The sequence below is a fragment of the Heterodontus francisci genome, chromosome 27, assembly GCF_036365525.1.
Source record: "Heterodontus francisci isolate sHetFra1 chromosome 27, sHetFra1.hap1, whole genome shotgun sequence".
In the NCBI taxonomy this organism is placed as follows: domain Eukaryota; kingdom Metazoa; phylum Chordata; class Chondrichthyes; order Heterodontiformes; family Heterodontidae; genus Heterodontus; species Heterodontus francisci.
This window is the reverse complement of record NC_090397.1, coordinates 12,006,434-12,030,902: the sequence shown is the minus strand read 5'-3', so window position 1 is coordinate 12,030,902 and position 24,469 is coordinate 12,006,434. Positions and strand designations below refer to the sequence as shown.

The following is a 24,469-nucleotide window of genomic DNA, read 5'->3' as shown; positions in this document are numbered from 1 at the left end:
AGGTCTGGATGGCTGGGGGGGGGGGGGGAGGTCTGGATGGCTGGGGGGGGGGGGGAGGTCTGGATGGCTGGGGGGGGGGGGAGTTCTGGATGGCTGGGGGGGGGGGAGGTCTGGATGGCTGGGGGGGAGGGGAGTTCTGGATGGCTGGGAGGTGGGGGGAGAAGGTCTGGATGGCTGGGAGGGGGGTGGGAGGGGAGGTCTGGATGGCTGGGGGGTGGGGGAGGGGAGGTCTGGATGGCTGGGGAGGGGAGGGGAGGGGAGGTCTGGATGGCTGGGGGGTGGGGGAGGGGAGGTCTGGATGGCTGGGGAGGGGAGGTCTGGATGGCTGGGAGGGGGGGGGGAGGTCTGGATGGCTGGGAGGGGGGGGGGGAGGTCTGGATGGCTGGGGGGGGGGGGGAGTCTGGATGGCTGGGGGGGGGGGGGGAGTCTGGATGGCTGGGGGGGGGGGGGGAGGTCTGGATGGCTGGGGGGTGGGGGAGGGGAGGTCTGGATGGCTGGGGAGGGGAGGGGAGGGGAGGATGGTGTGTCAGCTCAGCCATGTCTGTGCTCCGTGTGAGAGGGAGTGCTCCGGCAGCCTAGGCCAGCCCGGCCTACTCGGCTCAGCTGACACCAGGCCTCGGGTTCTCCGGGAAGGAAGCCGCCAAGCAGCAGATCCACCTCCTGAGCGAGTGAGAGCAGCGCCCTCTCCCCCACCTTAACCCTCTCCCCCAGCACCTACCCGCTGTAAGATCCGTCTGAACATGGCGGTGAGAGAGGAACAAGCCGGGGTGAAGAAGGCCTCAGCCTCGGCCGCCTCCTCGCAGCTCCAAGTGAATGAGTGCGAGTCAATCCGCCCTCAGCCTGCAGGCAGAGAGGGCGGAGTCTGAGAGCCCAGACACCTGACATTAACTAATAATATCCTGTAGTCAATGGAACAACCGCTCTGCATGTCCTCTACAATCATATGTAACTACAGCTTTACAATTACAGGATCTAACTTTTTGAAGAGTTTGAATGTATAAACCAGCAATTAAACTTTATAAGTATATCTGGCAGGGGAGCTCTGTCCCCAGGCACCATGTCCCTGCAAGCAGGTATCTGAAGCACCTGTCAAACCACAGCCATTGGCTATGGGCTACCAAGAAGTGTTAAACTTCCTTTATTTTAATTCATTCTTGGGACGTGGGCACTGCTGGCAAGTCCGGCATTTATTGAAAATCCTCCCCCAGATGTGCCCAGGTGGTGGTGGTGCTGATCCGTCTTAGAAACATAGAAAATAGGAGCAGCAGTAGGCCATTCGGCCCTTCGAGCCTGCTCCGCCATTCATTATGATCATGGCTGATCATCCAACTCAGTAACTTGTTCCCGCTTTCGCCCCATACCCTTTGATCCTTTTAGACCCAAGAGCTATATCTAACTCCTTCTTGAAAACATACAATGTTTTGGCCTCAACTGCTTTCTGTGGTAGCGAATTCCACAGGCTCGCGACTCTTTGGGTCAAGAAATTTCTCCTCATCTCAGTCCTGAAAGGTTTACCCCCTTACCTTAGACTATGACCCCTGGTTCTGGACTCCCCCACCATTGGGAACATCCTTCCTGCATCTACCCTGTCAAGTCCTGTTAGAATTTTATAGGTTTCTATGAGCTCCCCCCTCACTCTTCTGAACTCCAGCGAATATAATCCTAACCGACTCAATCTCTCCTCATACGCCAGTCCCACCATCCCAGGAATCAGTCTGGTAAACCTTTGCTGCGCTCCCTCTATAGCAAAAACATCTTTCCTTCTTAAACCGCTGTGGCTTATGTGGTGAAAGTGCTACTACAGTACTGTTTGTTAGGCAGTCACATGATTTTGGAACAGCAACAATGAAAAGAGAAAAGAACTTGTATATATAGCACCTTTCACAACCTCAGGATGTCCCAAAGCACTTTACAGCCAATTAAGTACTTTTGAATTGAAGTCACTGTAATAATATACATACAGCCAACCAAATCGGAACTCAGTGATGCCATTGATTCTGTAGCCAGCGGAAAAGCCCCTGGGAAGGACAGCATTACCCCTGAAATAATCAAGAGTGCCAAGCCTGCTATACTCTCAGCACTCCATGAACTGCTATGCCTGTGCTGGGACGAGGGAGCAGTACCTCAGGACATGCGCGATGCCAATATCATCACCCTCTATAAAAACAAAGGTGACCGCGGTGACTGCAACAACTACCGTGGAATCTCCCTGCTCAGCATAGTGGGGAAAGTCTTTGCTCAAGTCGCTCTGAACAGGCTCCAGAAGCTGGCCGAGCGCGTCTACCCTGAGGCACAGTGTGGCTTTCGTGCAGAGAGATCGACTGTTGACATGCTGTTCTCCCTTCGTCAGATACAGGAGAAATGCCATGAACAACAGATGCCCCTCGACATTGCTTTCATTGATCTCACCAAAGCCTTTGACCTCGTCAGCAGACGTGGTCTCTTCAGACTACTAGAAAAGATCGGATGCCCACCAAAGCTACTAAGTATCATCACCCCATTCCATGACAATATGAAAGGCACAATTCAACATGGTGGCTCCTCATCAGAGCCCTTTCCTATCCTGAGTGGCGTGAAACAGGGCTGTGTTCTCGCACCCACACTTTTTGGGATTTTCTTCTCCCTGCTGCTTTCACATGCGTTCAAGTCCTCTGAAGAAGGAATTTTCCTCCACACAAGATCAGGGGGCAGGTTGTTCAACCTTGCCCGTCTAAGAGCGAAGTCCAAAGTACAGAAAGTCCTCATCAGGGAACTCCTCTTTGCTGACGATGCTGCTTTAACATCTCACACTGAAGAGTGCCTGCAGAGTCTCATCGACAGGTTTGCGGCTGCCTGCAATGAATTTGGCCTAACCATCAGCCTCAAGAAAACGAACATCATCTGGCAGGACATCAGAAATGCTCCATCCATCAATATTGGTGACCACGCTCTGGAAGTGGTTCAAGAGTTCACCTACCTAGGCTCAACTATCACCAGTAACCTGTCTCTAGATGCAGAAATCAACAAGCGAATGGGTAAGGCTTCCACTGCTATGTCCAGACTGGCCAAGAGAGTGTGGGAAAATGGCGCACTGACACGGAACACAAAAGTCCGAGTGTATCAGGCCTGTGTCCTCAGTACCTTGCTCTATGGCAGCGAGGCCTGGACAATGTATGCCAGCCAAGAGCGACGTCTCAATTCATTCCATCTTCGCTGCCTTCGGAGAATACTTGGCATCAGGTGGCAGGACCGTATCTCCAACACAGAAGTCCTCGAGGCGGCCAACATCCCCAGCTTGTACACACTACTGAGTCAGCGGCGCTTGAGATGGCTTGGCCATGTGAGCCGCATGGAAGATCGCAGGATCCCCAAGGACGCATTGTACAGCGAGCTCGCCACTGGTATCAGACCCACCGGCCGTCCACGTCTCCGTTTTAAAGACGTCTGCAAACGCGACATGAAATCCTGTGACATTGATCACAAGTCGTGGGAGTCAGTTGCCAGCGTTCGCCAGAGCTGGCGGGCAACCATAAAGACAGGGCTAAAATGTGGCGAGTCGAAGAGACTTAGTAGTTGGCAGGAAAAAAGACAGAGGCGCAAGGGGAGAGCCAACTGTGCAACAGCCCCGACAAACAAATTTCTCTGCAGCACCTGTGGAAGAGCCTGTCACTCTAGAATTGGCCTTTTTTTCCACTCCAGGCGCTGCTTCACAAACCACTGACCACCTCCAGGCGCGTATCCATTGTCTCTCGAGATAAGGAGGCCCAAAAGAAAAGAAAAGAAGTCCTTTTGAATTGAAGTCACTGTAGTAATATAGGAAACACGATAACCAGTTTGGGTACAGCAAGATCACACAAACAGCAAAGAAATAACAGACTAGATCATCTCTTTTAGGTGATGGTTGAGGGATAAATATTGGTCAGGACTCCTGGAGAACTCCCTGAGATAGTGGCATGAGATCTTTTACATCCACCTGAGAGGGCAGATGGGGTCTAGGTTTAAGGAAAGGTAGTATATGTCCAAGACAGGATGATGTATGACTTAGAGTTGAACTTGGAGGTCACGATGTTCCTATGTACTTGCTGCCCTTGTCCCTTTAAGTGCTGAAGGTTACGGGTTTGGAAAGATCGAAATGTCTATAGTCTTAGTTCTAAAAGTCCCCAAATGGCAGATTCCTTTGCCTCTGTAACACAGAAACAGATCTTATATTTGTGTAACACCTTTCAAGTCCTCAGGAGCTCCTAATTTTGGGGCAGACTGGCTCCCCTGAAAGGGCTTGGGATTCTTATGGAAAAAGGGGGTGTGATGATACGACAGCTCAGTGGAACCATTCACAAGGGGAGGAGCACTCAAGAATTTTCCCAATTTCCATATGGCCCATAGCTAATAGATTATTTTGAAGTGTAGTTAATGCAATTATGTAGGCAAGATCCCATAAATGGCAGTGAGCTAAGTGGCCAGTTATTCCGTTTCAGTGATATTGGTTGAAGAATAAATGTTGACCAGAATTTTGCGTGAACTATCCCACTCTTCTTCAAAAAGCAATATAGGATTTTTTACACTGACCTGAACAAATAGAATAGTTTTGTTTTAGTATCTCATCAAAATGATGGCATCTCCAGCAAAGCATTTCCTCAGTACTGCACTTTAGTGGTGCTTGAACCCACAGTCTCCTGTTTCAGAGGCAAGGGTCCTCCCACTAAATCAAACTAATACTACTTTTATCTAATATCTTTTCTACAATACAATCTTCTAAAAGATAAACCAAGTATCAGAAATACTGCTCCTCACCAAAATGTTCAACAGCATTATTACAAAATGTAAATGTCTCATTCTACCAAATGGTCCTTCGTAGTTTCTGTTTTGTCCATAATAAAGTTGATGGTTATTTAATGATAATGCGCCCCTTATAACCATTAAATTGTTTGAACATCGTTTATGAAGAAAAGCAAGAAAGACCTTTATTTATGTGATACATTTCACAAACATGTTATGTCCCAAAATGCTTTACGGCCAATGAGGTACTTTTGAAGTGTAGTCACTGTCACTGCTGTAATGTGGGAAACACGGCCACCAATTCGCACACAACAAACTCCCACAAACAGCGATTTGATAATGACCAGATAATCAGTTTTTTCGTAATGTTGCTTGAGGGATAAATATTGTTCAGGATACTGAGGAGAACGCCCCAGTTCTTCTTCAAATACTGCCATGGGATCTTTTACATCCACCTGAAAGGGCAGACGGGCCTCAGATTAACGTCTCATCTAAGTGTTGGCACCACTGAGAGTGCAGCACTCTCTCAGTACTGCACTGGAATATCAGCCTGGATTTTGTGCTCAATTCTCTGGAGTCTCAGTGCAGGAAGTTGACCACAACCGAGTGTTGCAGACTGGCACATTCCAAGGTCCAGGACTACTGCTGAGGGATGCACTGAAGCTTGGTGAAGCCGCCACTGATTCTCAATGGGGAAAGGCCACTGCCATAACACACAGGGAGGCTGGAACATGTATAAAAACCCACGGGCTGATTCAGAAAATGTTTAAATGCAATGTAAATGTAGCTGTAACCTGCACTGTAAGTGGATTCAGGCATCCTAGAGTATCATCTACTCTATTTAGCCAATTGATCTATAATGGATTTTGTGTACTGTCACACCTGAATTGTATTGTAATATACCTATCCATATTTTATAAGTATATTTTTGGGAAAAAAGGACCAAAATGCCAGAACAGCAATATTAATTAGCAATCCTGAACCCCCAACACAAACGCACACACACAGACAGACACAAAACACATACACATGCACACACCCAAACACATACACACGCACAGACAGACACCCAAACTCAAACACAGACACACGCACAAACAGACACACAAACACACACACGCGCACACACCTAATAGCAATATTTCTTGGCAGATATTAGAATATTTACATATAATAATGTTACTGCTTAAGGTTTAAAGAGTAGATTATCAATAGCTAAATGTTCGTGAAATTTAGTGTAGCAAACACTAACTCCTATCCTTAAACTACCACTTAAAATACTCTGCAATGTAACATTCTTGAAAAAAAAGACATATTGGTTCCTTCATTAAAAAAAAAATTGGTATATGTAAACAGCAGGAAAATTGTTTCATACTCAGGCCATTCACTAAATACCAGTGAACAGAGACTCATGCACTTGGAATTCTGGGGTGTTGTTTGCAGCAATTGCTTATTTCCGCCATTTTTAGAGGGATTGAAATATGCATGGGTTCATTACACAAGGGCAGATTTTCTTGTCTTGGTCGTGAAACAGTGGGACTGAAGCACAGCGGCTTTGTGCTCTTTGAAATTATGCAGGAATGACGCCAATAGATTTTTGAGGGTCAGCCCATTGAGTCATCCTAGGGCAGTGCTGTCCAATATATTAACCAGAATGTGGCTATTTGAAAATCCAGATGCGGCTAATTGTGTTTCTGATTCATAAGTAAAAAATGAGTAAAAGACATAGTCATTTTTCATGTGATCTCAACAGTCGTATTCACACACGTAAGTATGCGAACATAAATCTTTTTGCATGTTTGTTGGTAAAATGATGAAAGGAGAAGCAGACAGTGTGAGTGTTTATCGATTGTTGTGAGTGCTTTACTTCCTTGGTTACTGAATATTTTTTTATTTGTTCATGGGATGTGGGCTAGGCCAGCATTTATTGCCCATCCCTAATTGCCCTTGAGAAGGTAGCAGTGAGCTGCCTTTATTTTTATTTAGAGATACAGCACTGAAACAGGCCCTTTGGCCCACCGAGTCTGTGTCGACCAACAACCACCCATTTATACTAATCCTACACTAATCCCATATTCCGACCACATCCCCTAACACCTACCCATTGTAGGGGCAATTTATAATGGCCAATTTACCTATCAACCTGCAAGTCTTTGGCTGTGGGAGGAAACCAGAGCACCTGATGAAAACCCACGCAGTCACAGGGAGAACTTGCAAACTCCGCACAGGCAGTACCCAGAATTGAACCCAGGTCGCTGGAGCTGTGAGGCTGCAGTGCTAACCACTGCGCCACTGTGGCACCTTCTTATACAGTTGCAGTCCATGTGAGGTAGGTACACCGACAGTGCTGTTAGGAAGGGTGTTTCAGGATTTTGACCCAGCAACAGTGAAGATGGGAGATGTTTGTTCAGTAAATATACATGTGTGAAATACATTAACCTGTTTTGTGTGAGTGTGTGTAAGATGTTGTCTACTAAAATTAACCACACCCGTGACTAATCATTGATTTCTATTGAACAACTCTAGTCTATGAAAATCAGGTTCATAGTCTGGATTGCACCTGCTAAGACACCAGGGGGGCAGGGATGATGCAGAAAATTAATGCATAGCCTCATTGTTTATAATCTTAGCCCTTACCTGCCACAGTTAAAGCAACAGTTTCAGTTTTTTCACAGGCTTAACATTTATTTCTAAGTCATTCCAATGGTTGGCTATAGAAAAGAAGTAGCTGGAAAAAAACAACTCAAAGCTAAGTAAATATGGAGGCAGGAAAAAAAATCCATTGCATTACGATGGAGGTGGGAGGAGTGCACTGTTTATTCTAGTCCACTTCTGCACAAGTCACAACATATATTTACATTTTTCACTTACCGATACAATACCCTGATGAAGGGTCACTGACCTGAAATGTTAACTCTGCTTCTCTCTCCACCGATGCTGCCAGACCTGCTGAGAATTTTTAGCGTAGTAAGAATATGGAATTAGTGTAGGATTGGTATAAATGGGTGGTTGATGGTCGGCACAGACTCGGTGGGCCGAAGGGCCTGTTTCAGTGCTGTATCTCTAAATAAAAAATAAATAAATAAAATATAAAAAATAAAAAATAAATAAACTAACCAGCCTCTCCACCTGTCTCTCCTCTTTTAAGATTCTCCTTAAAACTTACCTCATAGACCATTCAGTCACCTCTCCTAATATTTCCTTCCTTGTGTTGAGGTCAATCTTTTTCCGATTATGTTTTGTGAAGCTTCTTGGCATACGTTAAAGCCTGGCTCGGGTATAAAATTAAAACCCGACCCGGGTTCGACCTGGCCACAGCCAACCCGGACTTGACCCGAGCCCGAGCCTTTTCATTTATTTTTGCGTCCGACCCGACCTGACCCGACACGAATCTCCTTCATTTGTTCCGGCAGCAGGCTATTCCTGCAGCTGGAGTTGTGGGGAATTATGGGTAAGCCTGATCCCGTGACTTCCTGGAAGCAGTGTCCAGCCCAACCTGACCCGAGCCCGAATGCCAGACTTGGAATTTCAACCCGACCCAAACCCGACACGTAGTCGGGTCTAGTCAGGTTCAGGTCGGGTAGCCAGGCATTCGGATGCATTCCTATGTTAATGACGATATATGAAAGCAATTTGCTGCAGTTGTTATTATTCTCATGTGATTCTTCAAATAAAAATTAGATCGGAGTGCTGTGCTGGCATTTTGTGATAATTTTCTATCCTTTGGTCATTCTAACATTCTGTTCAATTCTCTCTATAAAGCAGCACTCTCTTGAAAATCTCATGAAAGTCAATCAACTGTAAACAATATTACTAAACTTTATGCTATGACGGATCATATTTGCAACAACAACTTGTATATATATATAGAAGCTTTAATATAGTAAAACGTCCCTGCTTCACAGGTGCGTTATCGAACATAATTTGACACCGAGATACTTAAGGAGATATTCGGGCAGAAGACCAAGAGCTTGGTCAGCGGTAGTTTTAAGGAGCATCTTAAAAGTGGAAAGAGTGGTAGAGAGGCAGAGAGGTTTAGCGAGGGAATTCCAGAGCTTAGGGCCTAGGCAACTGAAGGCACAGCAGCCAATGGCGAAAATTGGGGATGTGCAAGAGACCAGAATTGGAGGAGCACAGATATCTTGGAGGGTTGTCGGGGTGGAGGAGGTTACAGAGATAGTGAGGGGTGAAGTCATGGAGGAATTTGAAAACAAGAATGAGAATTTTAGAATCGAGGCTTTGCTTAACAAGGAACCAATGTAGATCAGTGACCACAGGGGTGATGGGTGAATGGGACTTGGTGTAAGTTAGGACACAGGCAGCAGTGTTTTGAATGATCTTAAGTTTATGGATGGGGGAAGACAGGAGGCAGGCCAGGAGTGCAGGGAACAGTTGAGTCTAGTGGTAACAAAGGCATGGATGAGGTTTTCAGCAGCAGATGAGCTGAGACAAGGCAGGGACAGAGTCAAGCAATGTTATGGAGGTGGAAATAGGTGGTCTCGGTGATGGTGTGGCTATGTAGTTGGAAGCTCATCTTAGGGTCAAACCGGACACCAAATTTGCAATTTCTGGTTCCACCTCAGACAGTAGTTGCCAGGGAGAGGGATGGAGTCAGTAGCTAGTGAACAGAGGCAGGGACCAAAGACAACAGTCTTCCCAATATTTAGTTCCCCCTGCCCTAATTCTGAACTCACACCTTCCTCTAGTTTTTCTCCTATCTTCTGTGATACTGTCTCTGAACTCATCTTGTCTATGAGACTCACTTCCTGTTCCTTGAACCTATTCCCACTAAACTGCTGACTGCCGAACTTCCCTTCCTGGCATGCTGGTGTTGTTGTTCGAACATTAGAGGAATTTTGGCCTAGCGGGCTAGGGGAAGAGAGGGAAGCAGGAGAGGCAGCTGATTAGATGGGCTTGATCTTAGAGACAAAAAAATCCTGAGCTCCTGTACTAGTTGGTGAAGGTGAAGGTGAAAGATGCAGGGTGAAAACTAGAAACAAAATCCTGCACCAATCTCGACAGACGAGGCCCAATTGGACAATAAATAACAAGGTGGGAAAAAAGGGTTAAAAGATTAAAAACACACATTTTCTGTAAAAAGTGTTTTTTCTTTAACCACTTTTTTACAGACAAAAAATGGGCTCTGCACTTACTGGGAATGACCAGAGGGGGCAGCCAAAGTCTAAACTAATCACATGGTCCAATTCAAATTGTTGTATGATTGCCTTAAGAGTGATGCCCCTTGAAGATCTCAGTATGCTGATGAGATAACTACCAGGATGTAGTCATGTGACTCAAAGCCAGAGTCACTCTGCAACTGTAACACCCAGACGAAGGTTCTGTAAATAGTTTGCTCCGTATTGTATTTAATAGTTTAGCTGTTAATAAACTTGTTTGAGATCTTCAGCAACCTGGATCCACGCATCTCATTTATGTTGCATTTGACAACATAAAAAATACATTACATGGTGGCAGCTGTGGTGAAAAGACAAAGGCTAAGCTTGAAGACTATGGGTAAACAGCTGTGAAAACGACCGTTTCTACAGTCACTAGAGAGAAAGTTCAAAAGAAATACTGTCCCAAACAGTGAAAAGAAAAAAGAACTTACCTCCAGCTGTAGATGACAGATCTCAGAACGACGGGCTGCAAGTAAATTCCTGTAATCGGGTGAATCGTTGTGCTGATTGTCGAGGAATCCCCATTTTAAAAAAAAGCTCTGAAGTGCTTAAAAAGTTGATTTTTTTCAAAGGCACCATAACAAAAACAGGGAAAACCTGATTCCTTGCCCAGGCTGATTGAGGTGTCTGAAACAAGAAGCGCGGGAAACCTCCAAACACTTCAGAGTCTCCATTCACGCAGCCAAAGTTTTAAAAAATCATTAAATCACTCAAGCGTGAGGAAGAGTTTCCATTCATGCGGGCACAGTTAAAAAATATTAAACCATTCGAGCGTGAAGAACATAAACAAACTCTAGCAAAAAAAGCAATTAAACTGCCTACTGAACAGCTGTGTAAACAGACAGACTTAATTGCTGAAATCAAAATAAACACAGAACACTATCAAACACCTGTTCTTCTTCATCCAAGCAGCTTGTCTAGATAACAGAGAATTTCTTAAAGGGAAACAGTGCAGAGTGAATAGAACAAAGTTAATTATAAAGCAGAAAGCAGAAGAACAGCAGAAAGATGGACACCTAATTTCCCAGCAAGAACTGGAAGGCCATTGATATCCTATCTGAGTTCAAACCTTTTAAACAAAGAATGCAGTTATGCTTCACAGACCAAGTGACTGTAGAACCAGAGAAACAGGCTGTAAAAATAATGATAGCAGTTGGAAGTGAGGGGTACACAAAATCAACACTTATCTGAAGAGGACCAGAAAGATCCTGCAAAGATATGGAAAGTACTAGAAGATCAGCTCCAATTAAGAGTGAATTTTAGAATTCACTGCCTGGAATTCATGTCCTAGAGGCAACAGCCGCAGGAATCAATAGATCAGTTCATCAGTAGATGACATATTAAGGGCAACAAATGCGATTTTTCATAAAAGGAGCTGTCGAGGTGTCTAATTGAGCTGGTGCTTGTCTCAACACCCATTGAAGCATTTCAGAAAGACCTCTTGGGGAAAAAGAAAGGTCACAGCATTAATGCATTCCTAGAAGATGGCAGGAAATACAAAACCATTGTAGCTGGACAACAGCATCTGTGAGCATTTGGTACAACCAACAGTATCGGCACGATAACTAGGTCACAAAAGCAAGCATGCTGTGTGGTAAGTGTGGTTTGTCCTACTCACCACAATGTTGTTCAGCATTTCAAGATCTATGCAAGGCATGCAGTACAAAAGGACAGTGGGCCCGCCTATGCAAGAAGTCTGGCTCCAAAGACGCAGCCAGAAATCACAATAGCACAGAAGCAAACAGCAGACAGGTGCAGCAACAGGGCAACCGCAGCAAGGAGAGCTCCAGAGACCTGCATAAATGCAAGCCGATACACAAAGTCCACAGTGAAATGGACCTCAGAGAGGAGCAATTCTCAGCCAGAAGACAAGAAGGCATATGCCTACCACACAAGACAAGAAAGATCTCCAGAGATGTCTTGGATTTTTTAACTTCTTGGCACCATACATTCCAAATTTCTATAACAAAGCATCATCACTGAGAGAGCTCTTAAAGAAAGACGTACCACTTGTATGGCAGGAGGACCGTCAGCATATGTTTGAGTCTCTCAAACATGCATTGTCAGCAGAAACCTGTATCCTGCAGTACTACGATCCAAGGAAGAAGACAATCCTAGAAATAAATGCCTAACAGAAAGGGCTAGGAATGTGCATCCTGCAGGGTGGCAAACCAATTGCATTTGGGTCCAAATATTTATCCTCAGCACAATCCGATTACTCAAACATAGAGCGTGAAACACTTGCTCTGGTGTTTCGGATCACGAGGTTCCACACCTACCTGTTCGGTAAGCAGTTCACTGTGGAAACCGACCACAAACCACTGGAGATGATTTGGCGCAAACCATTAACAAGGGCACCACCTTGACTACAGCGACTCTGAGTGAAAGTACGGGATATGACTTTGACGTCTGCTACAAAGCAGGTATCAAAATGGTCACCTCAGATACGCTGAGCAGATTGCCAAACCTGAACAAGAATGAAGAGGTTCCACTGGATCAACAAGTAGACAGCATGGACATCGAGGTGGAAGATGTGCTCAAAACCAATTTACTGCATTTTGGTCAGCACAAATGTGACCAACAACAATCAGAAACAGACAATGACCACAACTGAAGGCACTGTGGAGAGTCATCATAGAAGGTTGGATGGATACAGTAAAAGAGGTGCAAACATTTCAGGGATATGTGTACCAAATGGGGTGTGAACCATGTGACGTCCTCACTACATTACCCTAGATCTAATGGTCTCACCGAGCGAATGGTTCGCACAGTCAAATCACTTATCCTGAAGTGTAGGACAACGAAGCAAGATTTTCATGTTGCCGTGCTCCACCTCAGAGCTACACCTATGGATATGGGCTTACTGTCACCAGCTGAGATCATGCTTGATCATGTTTGCCAGACAAGTGCGGACGACTCTGCCAAGCATCATCTGTCCAAATTCTCCGAGATGCAGGAGACACTGCTCGAAAAACAAGGGAGAATGAAGATGGTGCATGACTGACATGCAGGGGTGGAACTACCTCAGCTACACATAGGACAAAAGGTCAGGATCATACACCCCACAATGAGAACATGGTTAGCCACAAGTTATCCAAAATGTGCAGTGAGCCTAGGGCCAACGAGATTACAACATCTAACGGAGCAGCGTTAAGAAGGAACCGAAGCAAACTAAAAGAAGTGTGCAATTCCCCAATTGTGCACAGGGGACTCGAAAGACCACACTCTGATGATGAGGGTGTGACGGAGCAACAGGACAACAACCAACACATCGACAACATGTCTGCAAACCAAAAACAGCCAAGAGTGATATCCATATCCCCAGAAGCTTACACCATAACCAGATCTGGAAGAGTTGTCAAACCACCAAAATGATATATGGACTCTTAAGCTGATATACCTGTAAATGTTATAATCTCTATCCCGTATAACTAATATTGATGTTATCTAATTTTACGTGTTTTTTAACGAGATTTATCTTTGGAATGAAAGGAGATGTTGTATGATTACCTTAAGAATGATGTCCCTTTAAGATCTCAGTATGCTAATGAGCTAAGTACCAGGATGTAGTCTTGTGACTCGAAGCCAGTGTCACTCTGCAACTGTAACACCCAGACAAAGGTTCTGTAAATAGTTTGCTCTGTAGTATTTAGCTGTTAATGAACCTGTTTGAGATCTTCAGCAAACTGGACTCCATGCATCTCATTTATGTTGCATAAGACAACATAAAGAACACATAACACAAATCAATCTGGATTCAGGAAATGAATATCTGCAAAACTCTTCCCTTTCAAAGCAAGTGGAAACAAAAGGGTTTTATCATCTTATGCACCTTGAAAATAAAACAGGAGTAAGCATGTGGTTGACACATTCAGGATTCATTTAAAAACCTACAATTAGTGATTTCTAGTTGTTCATTTGTTGTAGCAGAGCAATACAACAAATGTTCACCTTCAATCACACCAACATATAAAATTGAAGGGCAGAAAAGATCAGCTCGTACATCAAGCCTGTCGTACACTTTCTGATGACTGCAGTGTCATGATACATACCCAACCCACCCTCATGTGATCTCCTGGGAAAGGCAACGAGAAAAAAAACCCAGGGCCAATAAAGGAAAATATTTCTGGTAAATTCCTCTCTGACATTCCATACCACCACCACCCCTCCGCCCCCCCCACCCACCCACCCTCACGCCTCCTCTGCCACAACCTCAGACAATCGAACCAAAGCAAAAGCTTACACAGAGCAAGGGCCCGATTTTCCTTCCAGGGTCGGGAAACCGATGTCGGGACCGTTCTGGGTCCCAAACCGGCCCCATGGAGGTGGGGGCCGTTATATGATTGGTTCTGTATGCTGCCACCATATTGAGTCTAGCCAGAGAGGTTCTTAGAGTGTCATATTTAACATGAATCTTTATTTCATATCACGATGTACACTCCACCCTAGCCTGTGTGACTCCTTCAAAAGCCATGCTGCATCTTAGTTTAGTTTAGAGATACAGCACTGAAACAGGCCCTTCGGCCCACCGAGTCTGTGCCGCCCATCAACCACCCATTTATACTAATCCTACACTAATTCCATATTCCTACCACATCCCCACCAGCCCCTATATTTCCCTACCACCTACCTATACTAGGGGTAATTTATAATGGCCAATTAACCTATCAACCTGCAAGTCTTTGGCATGTGGGAGGAAACCGGAGCACCCGGAGAAAACCCACACAGACACAGGGAGAACTTGCAAACTCCACACAGGCAGTACCCAGAATTGAACCCGGGTCGCTGGAGCTGTGAGGCTGCGGTGCTAACCACTGCGCCACTGTGCTGTTCTTGAGTCTCTCTCACATGATCTTTTACATCATCATGGTGCACGGTATTCTTTACACTCTTTCAAGATTAACCCTTTCAGACCCTTATACCACAGTCGGGAAGGGGGAGTGGGTGGGTGGTGGTGTGAATCAGTCACAGGCTCCGATGTTCACAGAGGCAGGCTGCTAATTGGCTAGAGGGTGGGTTGTGTGGCCAATTAGCGGCCATGGGGGTGGGAATGGAGGCGGTACTGAGCCTGATTTAAACACAACATGGCAGCCATTACTGTGGCTACCGCTTGACTGAAGGAATGAATGCAGCAGTGATGGGAGAGGAAAGCCAGAGGGCTGGCACCCGGAGCAGCGCTGACCCTTGCTTCGCCAATGCCAACCTGGAGCTCCTCCTTCAGGCAGTGAGGGAGAGGTGGGAGGTCCTCTTTTTGGAGGGTGGAAGGAGAAGGCTGCCCTCACAAACCAAGTAGGCATGGATTGAGGTTGCTGAAAACATCAGCAGATGAAGTGTGGTCAAGAGGAACTGGTTCCAATGTTGGAAAAGGTTCAATCACCTTTGGTCTGGCAAGGTGAGTGCAATGTCAGACCCTCATGACAGGCCTTTGGGTATCCAACCTCCAGCAGACACTCCAGCTGAGGATCCTGAGAGAACATGCTGCTCCCAACATGGGAGGAATATGTGCTCAGGGTACCTATTAACCCCTCAGCAAGGCTCAGAGCCATAGCACTGCTGAGGACTTGCCAGCACTGACACATGCAGCTTCCAATGTCAATGAGCTGCTGCCATAGAGGCCAGCAATATCTTATCTGTCTGTCTGTCTCTCTCTCTTTTGTCCTTGCAGGAAAAGAGAGCTCATAATGCCGGAGAAAGGGCGTTGACAGGAGGAAGAGTGCCCCGTCTCCACATCGTCACTGCTATGGAGGAGGGAGCCATGGAGGTCACCAGGGTGCCCCCCTCCCCCCCCCACCGGAGCAAGTCAGGAAAGGTGAGATGATCACTCCTGGTGGAGAGGGTGAAAAGATATTGCAATCTGTAAATGAAGGGGCTGGAGTGCACTCCTCCCCATCTGACAGCATGCCAAAGACTCAGCTGCATTGGGAAGCCTCAGCACTGCAGAGGCTTCTCCTCTCCAAGGCTAGTTCTTGTGATCTCTTCTTGTGCCTCCCGCAGGTTCTGACATGGGGGTGCGGTGGTGGAAGGACAGAGTCCGGTGTCAGCACCGGGACAAACGCTGGAAGCAGACACATCAGAGAAAGCACCGTACATCTTACAAATGTAGCCTTGACCAGTGCAGATACACTCACAGTGGTGGGTCCTCGCATGTAATTAGATAGGGTGGCACTGGGGGAAGAGCATGTCAGTAATGTGCAGGAGGAGGTGAGAGAGGCAGAAGCAGTAGTGGGCAGTCTCCTTCGGAGGACGGAGGACAGACACATGGCCACAGATGCAGGCCCTCGGGAGTCACAAGAAAGGAGGCTCTACTTAGACGAGCAACAGGAGATGTGCTCCCATATGTCAGAGTTCCTTGAGGCAGTGCTGAGTCATGGGCTGAGAATGGAGGAGTCCATTCAGCTCAGAGACACCACCATGGCTCAGGGCTTTAAGCACATGAGCATCCCCATTGAGCAAGTGGCCAACCGCATGGAGAGCCATATGCGACTGCACTTGGAGTGGATGCTGGAGCAGTGCATTGATATGCACAGAATGCTGTGTAGCATTGACTGGTCCATGCTGCTGATGGCACAAGGATGTTTGGAGTGGATGCCAGTTGTGCCCCACCTGGTGCTCCCCTCCAGCCATCTGGAGTACCATCCAAGCGTTGAGGCAGTCACCGAGGTGGATGAGGGAGCCTCCCCTCATGGGACACCATCACCATCATCGGCCTCCTTGGCCCTTCTGACTGAGAGGCCATCTCTGCAACAGGGCCTAGTGATGGAAGCTGCCCCTGCAATGGCGCCAGTGCAGCAGCCTCTGGAGGTGCCTCCAAAGGCATCTCTACGATGAGGAAACCACTATGTGCATCACAGCCACAGAGGCAAGCATACAGGCTGCCTCCACCTCATCCGAAGCCACAAGGGGAACATCACATGGAATTGGCTGAGAGCGGAGGCCACAGCGTAGGGCAGAGCACTGAGTGGCTTACTGGGGTTTATTTCACCTGTAAATGTGCACTTTTTCTCATATGCAACACAATGTAAATATTGACACAAAAATCAAACTATAACATCACAGAAAAGCAGGTAGTTGATTCGTTGGTGAGTTTCTTATCGTTTATCTTTCAAAACTCGGGTAATTTTACTAATTCTAAGGTTTGTTTACTAATACTAGTTAAGCTTAATAGATTGGCTGGTGAATATTTCCTATTAATTAATTAAGTAAAGAATTAAGTTATTGAAAACACAATCAGGATGGCAGGGCAGGTGATGTGTTGTGGCTGCAGTTTGTGGGAGCTGGTGAATGCCAGTGTGATCCATGGCAAACATGTCTGCAGTAAGTGTCTGCGGCTTGAGGAGCTTCGGTTCAGAGTCAGTGAGCTGGAGGCTGAACTACAGACACTGCAATGTATCAGGAAGAGGGAATGCTACCTGGACACTTTGTTCCAGGAGGCAGTCACACCCCAGAGGATTTGGTCAGTGGTCAGGGACAGGAGGATATGACTGCGAGTGAGGCAGGTAAGGGGATCGAAAAGTCAGAAGTGGAGGAGGTGCAGCTCTTGCAATGGTTCAACAGGTTTGAGGTTCTTTCAGCGAGTACAGATGAGAGCAAGGGCTGCAAAGTGGATGAGTAAACTGGCCATGGCACTGTGTTACAGGAAGCCATTCAAGTGGGGGGAGTAAATAGGAATGTAGTTGTAGTAGGGGTCAGTATAATCAGGGGATAGACACTGTTCTCTGCAGCCAAGAGCGAGAGTCCAGAAGGCTGTGTTGCCTGCCCAGTACCAGGGTTCAGGACATCTGCTCAGGGATTGGAGAAGAACTTGGACAGGGAGGGGGAGGAGGATCCAGTTGTCATGGTTCATGTGCATAGCAATGACATAGGTAGGACTAGGAAAGAGGTTCTGATTAGGGAGTATGAGTAGCTAGGGGGTAAATTAAAAAGCAGCACCTCAAAGGTAATAATCTCTGGGTCATTACCTGAGCCGTAAGTAAATTGGCATAGGGTAAATGAGATTAGACAGTTAAATGTGTGGCTTAAAGATTGGTGAGGGAGAAATGGGTTTCAATTCATGGGACATTGGCACCAGTACTGGGGAAAGTGGAGCTGTGCTGGGACCAGTGTTCTGGCGAGTCGTACAATGAGGGCAGTAGAGAGGGCTTTAAACTAAATAGTGGAGGCGAGGGATCTAGTGCGGGAAAATGTGATAGTTTAAAGAGAGAGAAGGCAAAAGAGCAAGATAGCAATAAGGATAGTGATAATCAGGGAGTGACAGGAAGGGACAGTGTGTACAAACCCAAGAGTGAGCCAGCAGATAAGACTAGAGATTGTGAAGTGGGGTTAGGGTTCTGGAGAGGTGAGATTTAGAAACCCGAAGAGAAAGGCCAAGGCATCGGAACAGTATAGCATTGTGGGTAAAAACAAGCAGAATGGGACAGGAAGGGACAGTGAGTTTAACTGAAATTGTACATCAGAAAATAAGGTCATGGAAGGGAATAGAAGCAAAAAAATGAAATTAAAGGTTCTATATCTGAATGCACGAAATATCTGCAATAAGATAGATGAACTTGTGGCACAAATAGAGGTACATGATTTAGATCTAATCGCCATTACAGAGACACGGTTACATGCTGATCAAGGTTGGGAAATAAATATTCCAGCGTACACAATATTTCAGAAAGACAAACTGAGCAGCAAAGGAGGAGGGGTAGCACTGATGGTAAAGGTGACATAAGGACATTAGTGAGAAAGGATCTGGCCTCAGAAGATCATGAAGTAGAATCAGTATGGGTGGAAATAAGGAATAGCAAGAATCAGAAAACACTGGTGGGAATAGTTTATAGGCTCCCTAACAGTAGTTATACCGTTGGACAGAGCATTAAACAAGAAATTATTGGAGCTTGTAACAAAGGCAATGTCATAATTATGGGGGAATTTAATCTTCATATAGACTGGGACAGTGAAATTGGCAGGAGTGGTCTAGAAGATGAGTTTGTAGATTGTTTTTGGGACAGTTTCTTGGAGTTGTGGAGCCAAGTAGGGATAAAGCTATCTTAGATCTAGTATTTTGTAATGAAGGAGGGTTAATAAGCCCTTTTTCTTCTTCTTTGGCCTCCTTGTCTCGAGAGACAGTGGGTAAGCGCCTGGAGTGGCTATAAAGGCCAATATTAGAGTGACAGACTCTTCCACAGGTGCTGCAGAAAAAATTGGTTGTCGGGGCTGCTGCACAGTTGGCTCTCCCCTTGCGCTTCTGTCTTTTTTCCTGCCAACTGCTGAGTCTCTTCGACTCGCCACACTTTAGCCCCGCCTTTATGGCTGCCCGCCAGCTCTGGCGATCACTGGCAACTGACTCCCACAACTTGTGATCAATGTCACAGGACTTCATGTCGCGTTTGCAGACGTCTTTAAAGCGGAGACATGGTGGGTCTGATACCAGTGGCGAGCTCGCTGTACGATGTGTCTTTGGGGATCCTGCCATCTTCCATGCGGCTCACATGGCCAAGCCATCTCAAGCGCCGCTGACTCAGTAGTGTGTACAAGCTGGGGATGCTGGCCGCCACGAGGACTTCTGTGTTGGAGATACGGTCCTGCCACCTGATGCCAAGGATTCTCCGGAGGCAGCGAAGATGGAATGAATTGAGACGTCGCTCTTGGCTGACATACGTTGTCCAGGCCTCGCTGCCATAAAGCAAGGTACTGAAGACATAGGCTTGATACACTCGGACTTTTGTATTCCGTGTCAGTGCGCCATTTTCCCACACTCACTTGGCCAGTCTGGACATAGCAGTGGAAGCCTTTCCCATGTTGATTTCTGCATCTAGAGACAGGTTACTGGTGATAGTTGAGCCAAGGTAAGTGAACTCTTGAACCACTTCCAGAGCGTGGTCGCTGATATTGATGGATGGAGCATTTCTGACGTCCTGTCCCATGATGTCTGTTTTCTTGAGGCTGATGGTTAGGCCAAATTCATTGCAGGCAGCCGCAAACCTGTCGATGAGACTCTGCAGACACTCTTCAGTGTGAGATGTTAAAGCAGCATCGTCAGCAAAGAGGAGTTCCCTGATGAGGACTTTCCGTACTTTGGTCTTCGCTCTTAGACGGGCAAGGTTGAACAACCTGCCCCCTGATCTTGTGTAGAGGAAAATTCCTTCTTCTGAAGACTTGAACGCATGTGAGAGCAGCAGGGAGAAGAAAATCCCAAACAGTGTGGGTGCGAGAACGCAGTCCTGTTTCACGCCACTCAGGATAGGAAAGGGATCTGATGAGGAGCCACCATGTTGAATTGTGCCTTTCATATTGTCATGGAATGAGGTGATCATACTTAGTAGCTTTGGTAGACATCCGATCTTTTCTAGTAGTCTGAAGAGACCACGTCTGCTGACGAGGTCAAAGGCTTTGGTGAGATCAATGAAAGCAATGTAGAGGGGCATCTGTTGTTCGCGGCATTTCTCCTGTTGTTGGCAAAGGGAGAACAGCATGTCAATGGTCGATCTCTCTGCACGAAAGCCACATTGTGCCTCAGGGTAGACACTCTCAGCCAGCTTCTGGAGCCTGTTTAAAGCTACTCGAGCAAAGACTTTCCTCACTATTCTGAGCAGGGAGATTCCACAGTAGTTGTTGCAGTCACCACGGTCACCTTTGTTTTTATAGAGGGTGATGATATTGGCATTGCGCATGTCCTGAAGTACTGCTCCCTCGTCCCAGCACAGGCATAGCAGTTCATGGAGTGCTGAGAGTATAGCAGGCTTGGCACTCTTGATTATTTCAGGGGTAATGCCGTCCTTCCCAGGGGCTTTTCCGCTGGCTAGGGAATCAATGGCATCACTGAGTTCTGATTTTGTTGGCTGTACGTCCAGCTCATCCATGACTGGTAGAGGCTGGGCTGCATTGAGGGCAGTCTCAGTGACAACATTCTCCCTGGAGTACAGTTCTAGGTAGTGCTCAACCCAGCGGTCCATTTGCTTGCGTTGGTCTGTGATTGTGTCCCCTGATTTAGATTTGAAGGGGCGATCTTCTTGATGGTTGGCCCAAAAGCTCTCTTCATGCCATCGTACATTCCTCTGATGTCTGAGGCCAGCTGAATATGACTGCATGGGTGTTGCCAGTAGTCATTTGCGCAGCACCTGGCTGTTCTTTGTGCAGTGCTTCTGGCTGCTTTAAGTGCTACGGATGTTAAATCGCTGGGGGCTTTTTTGTAGTTCAACAGTGCAATGCTCTTAGCGGCTATGACAGATTCCAGCTCTTCAAAATGAGATTGAAACCAGTCTGCATTTCTCTTCACATGTTTGCCATAGGTGGTCAAAGCTGACTCATAGATGGCATCTCTGATGTGGGCCCACTTGGTCTCAGCATCCCTTATGGGAGTGTTTTGAAGGGCTTTTACAAGTGAATTTAGAAATGTTTGTAACAGCTGTGGATAGGAAATACTGCTTGTGTTGATGCGCGGGTGGCCCTTCTGCTTGGAGTGATGCAGCTTCTTTGGTTTGAGTCTAACCTTGCTGCACACCAGGGAGTGGTCGGTGTCGCAGTCCGCACTGTGGAAGCTGCGTGTGATTTGAACACTGTTTAAGGAGGCTCGCCTTGTGACGATGAGGTCCAACTGATGCCAACGACGTGATCTTGTAATGTCATCGTAAAAGATCCACTGGGAAATAGTGATCATAATACCATTGAATTTCATGTTAAGTTTCAAAGTCTAATTGCAAACAAGAATCTTAAACTTAAAGCCAATTACGTAGGCATGAGGGGAAAACTTAGCTCAGGTAATTTGAGTAAATAGACTAAAAGGTATGGCAGTAAATGAACAGTGGAAAACCTTTAAAGAAACAATTCAAAATGTTCAACAAAAATACATTCATTTGAAAAAAACTCAGCCAGAAAGACCCATCCGTGGCTCACTAAGGAAGTTAAGGATAGTGTTAAATTAAAAGAAAAGGCTTACAATGTTCCAAAAAAGAGTAGACAGTTCAAGGATTGGGATTGTTTTAGAAACCAGCAAAGGGCCACCAAAAAGTTGATAGAAAAGGAAAAAATAGAATGAGAGTAAACTGTCCAGTAACATAAAAACAGATTGTCAGAGCTTTTATAGGTATATCAAAAGGAAGAGAGTAGCTAAAGCAGAGTCAGGGAAAATTATCATGGGGAATGAGGAAATGGCAGAGGCATTGGACAAATATTTTGTGTCTGTCTTCACAGTAGAAGACACAAGTTCCATACCAGAAATAGGCAGTAACCTAGGGGCTAAAAAGAGTGAGGAAATTAAGGAAATTCATATCAGCAGAGAAAAAGTATTTGAGAAACCTGAGGGACTAAAATCTCCAGGACCTGATTGCCTACACCCTTGAGTTCTAAAAGAGGTAGCTGCAGAGATAGTGGATCCACTAGCTATGATTTTCCAAAATTCCTTAGATTCAGGAACAGTCCCATCAGATTGGAAGTTGGCAAATGTTACACCACTTTTCAAGAAAGGAGGGAGAGAGAAAACAGGGAACTGCAAGCCAGTTAGCTTAACATCAGTCATTGGAAAAATGCTGGGATCTATTATTTAGGAAGACTTAACAATGCACTTAGAAAAGCACAGTATGATTAGAACAAGTCAACATAGTTTTACTGAAGGGAAATGATGTTTGACAAATTTATTAGAATTTTTTGAGTGTGTAACTAGTCGGGTAGATAAAAGGGAATCAGTAGATGTTTCAAGATGGCTCCTGGGCTGGAAGCTCCCTTGCTGTTCAACTCTATCCATGGCCATCTGCTCCCATCCCTAACGTTTTCTCCCCCAATCTGCCCTCTTAAACTGTTTAAATTCCCCTGGCTCTTTAAATCAGTTCATTTTAGCCCTATCTAAAAGTTAACAGTTAGTTCAGTGTATGTTACCTGGGCCCACTGCCCTCCCCCAGCCACACCTGCTCTTTGTTTTCTCAATGAAATTGATCCGGATGAAACTGACGAGAACAGCTGCCGATACTTCAATCTCCGATCCTGCTGTCTTCACAGTCCAGAGTGTCTGCAGCCACGGCATGCGGTAAGTCCATTGAGGTGAAGAAGGAGCTGCGGGACCCGAGAGAAGTCCTGTGAAAAGGTGCCCCGAACACCCAAAACATCCACGAACGGCCCCCCCGGCCGCAACTTCAAAGCGCCCGCGGGAGATGGCTCGGAGAGCATCTGCAGCGCACTGTCGGCAATGCTGCATGCCTTTATTTAAACCACTGCAAAAAAAAAAACCCTTAGCAAATGTAATCACCTCTAAGTCTGCCAAATGATGCTTCACCTCCCGAAGGACGTGGATGAGCTTTCCGGACGTCGATGGTGGGCACTGAGGAAATGGCTTATTACCTGCACCAGATTCCACCCCCCCCTCCCCCCCCCCCCTTTACCCCCCTTCCACCCCCCTCCCCTTCCCTGCTCCACCCTCTCAGCTCACCCCCTCACAACCCCGTCCCAGCCCGCCCCCCCCTCGCACCATCTTCACCCCGCACCCCCTTCCCCTGCACCCCCCCCTCCTCCCTCTACCCCTCCCCCTTGCATCCCCTCCTCCCACCGGCACCATCCTACACCTGTGTAGGGGCCCCAACAACCCCACTGCCTTGTGGGCGTCTCGGGAGAGACCAAGGCTAAGGGAGTAAACCCTAACAGAAAATCCGGAGCGGAACCCCGTAGGCGGTCATGTGTCACCTTTGGCATGTTTCCGGCAGTTCCTGCAGCCATACTGGTGCCAAACGTCGTGTCCTGCACTCCTTTGGACCCCACCAGAAAGGCCGAGAGGGGGGTTTTGACGACTGGGCAACTCTCAACCTCCATAAATTTGCCCAGGCATGCGCCATGGAGAGGTCACTCCATAGTTGCCTCACAGCGACTGAAACAACACGGAAGGCAGCAGTTACGGGTTATAAGTCCAGATAAATTGGCGTAGAAACTGGGCGCCACGGGTTGCCTTTGTCGGTGGGAGAGGTCATTGCACCTCACTGGACAGCTACCGCCCGCCTCAAACCGGGCAGCCCCCGGTCAATAAGGTTCTGTCCCGCCACAGTCTGCCTGCTTCAATGGGTGCTTGGAGCTCAGGGTCATTGCCCGAAAGGTGGACTGATACACCGCACCAAACAACATGAAAAAAGGAAAGAAGGTACCAGCCCTTCGCTTTGCAAGCTGGAACGTCAGAACTATGTGTCCTGGCCTGTCGGAAGACCTTACACAAATCAACGATTCTCGGAAGACCGCCATCATTAACAACGAGCTCAGTAGACTCAATGTGGACATTGCAGCACTTCAGGAGACTCGCCTCCCCGCGAGTGGCTCTCTAGCAGAGCAAGACTACACCTTCTTCTGGCAGGGCAGGGATCCTGAAGAACCAAGACAGCATGGAGTGGGCTTCGCCATCAGAAACTCCTTGCTCAGCATGATAGAGCCTCCCTCAAATGGCTCGGAACGCATACTGTCCATCCGACTGCTCACCACCTCTGGTCCAGTACACCTACTCAGCATCTATGCTCCAACACTCTGTTCCGCACCTGAAGCTAAAGACCAGTTCTATGAACAACTCCATAACATCATTAGCAGCA

The 24,469-nt window shown here is 46.7% G+C and overlaps 1 protein-coding gene across 5 annotated transcripts in view; it reads right to left on the bottom strand.

The window, feature by feature from the left end:
* Positions 1-845, bottom strand: part of eea1 (early endosome antigen 1) — a 122,330-nt gene extending 121,485 nt beyond the window's left edge. For all 5 annotated transcript variants that reach the window (XM_068058820.1, XM_068058821.1, XM_068058823.1 and 2 more), the window contains exon 1: positions 719-845. In XM_068058820.1, the coding sequence (XP_067914921.1) occupies positions 719-742 (24 nt within the window). In that variant the 5' untranslated portion in view covers positions 743-845. The remainder of the gene's footprint in view (positions 1-718) is intronic.
* Between the last annotated feature and the right edge of the window lie 23,624 nt (positions 846-24,469).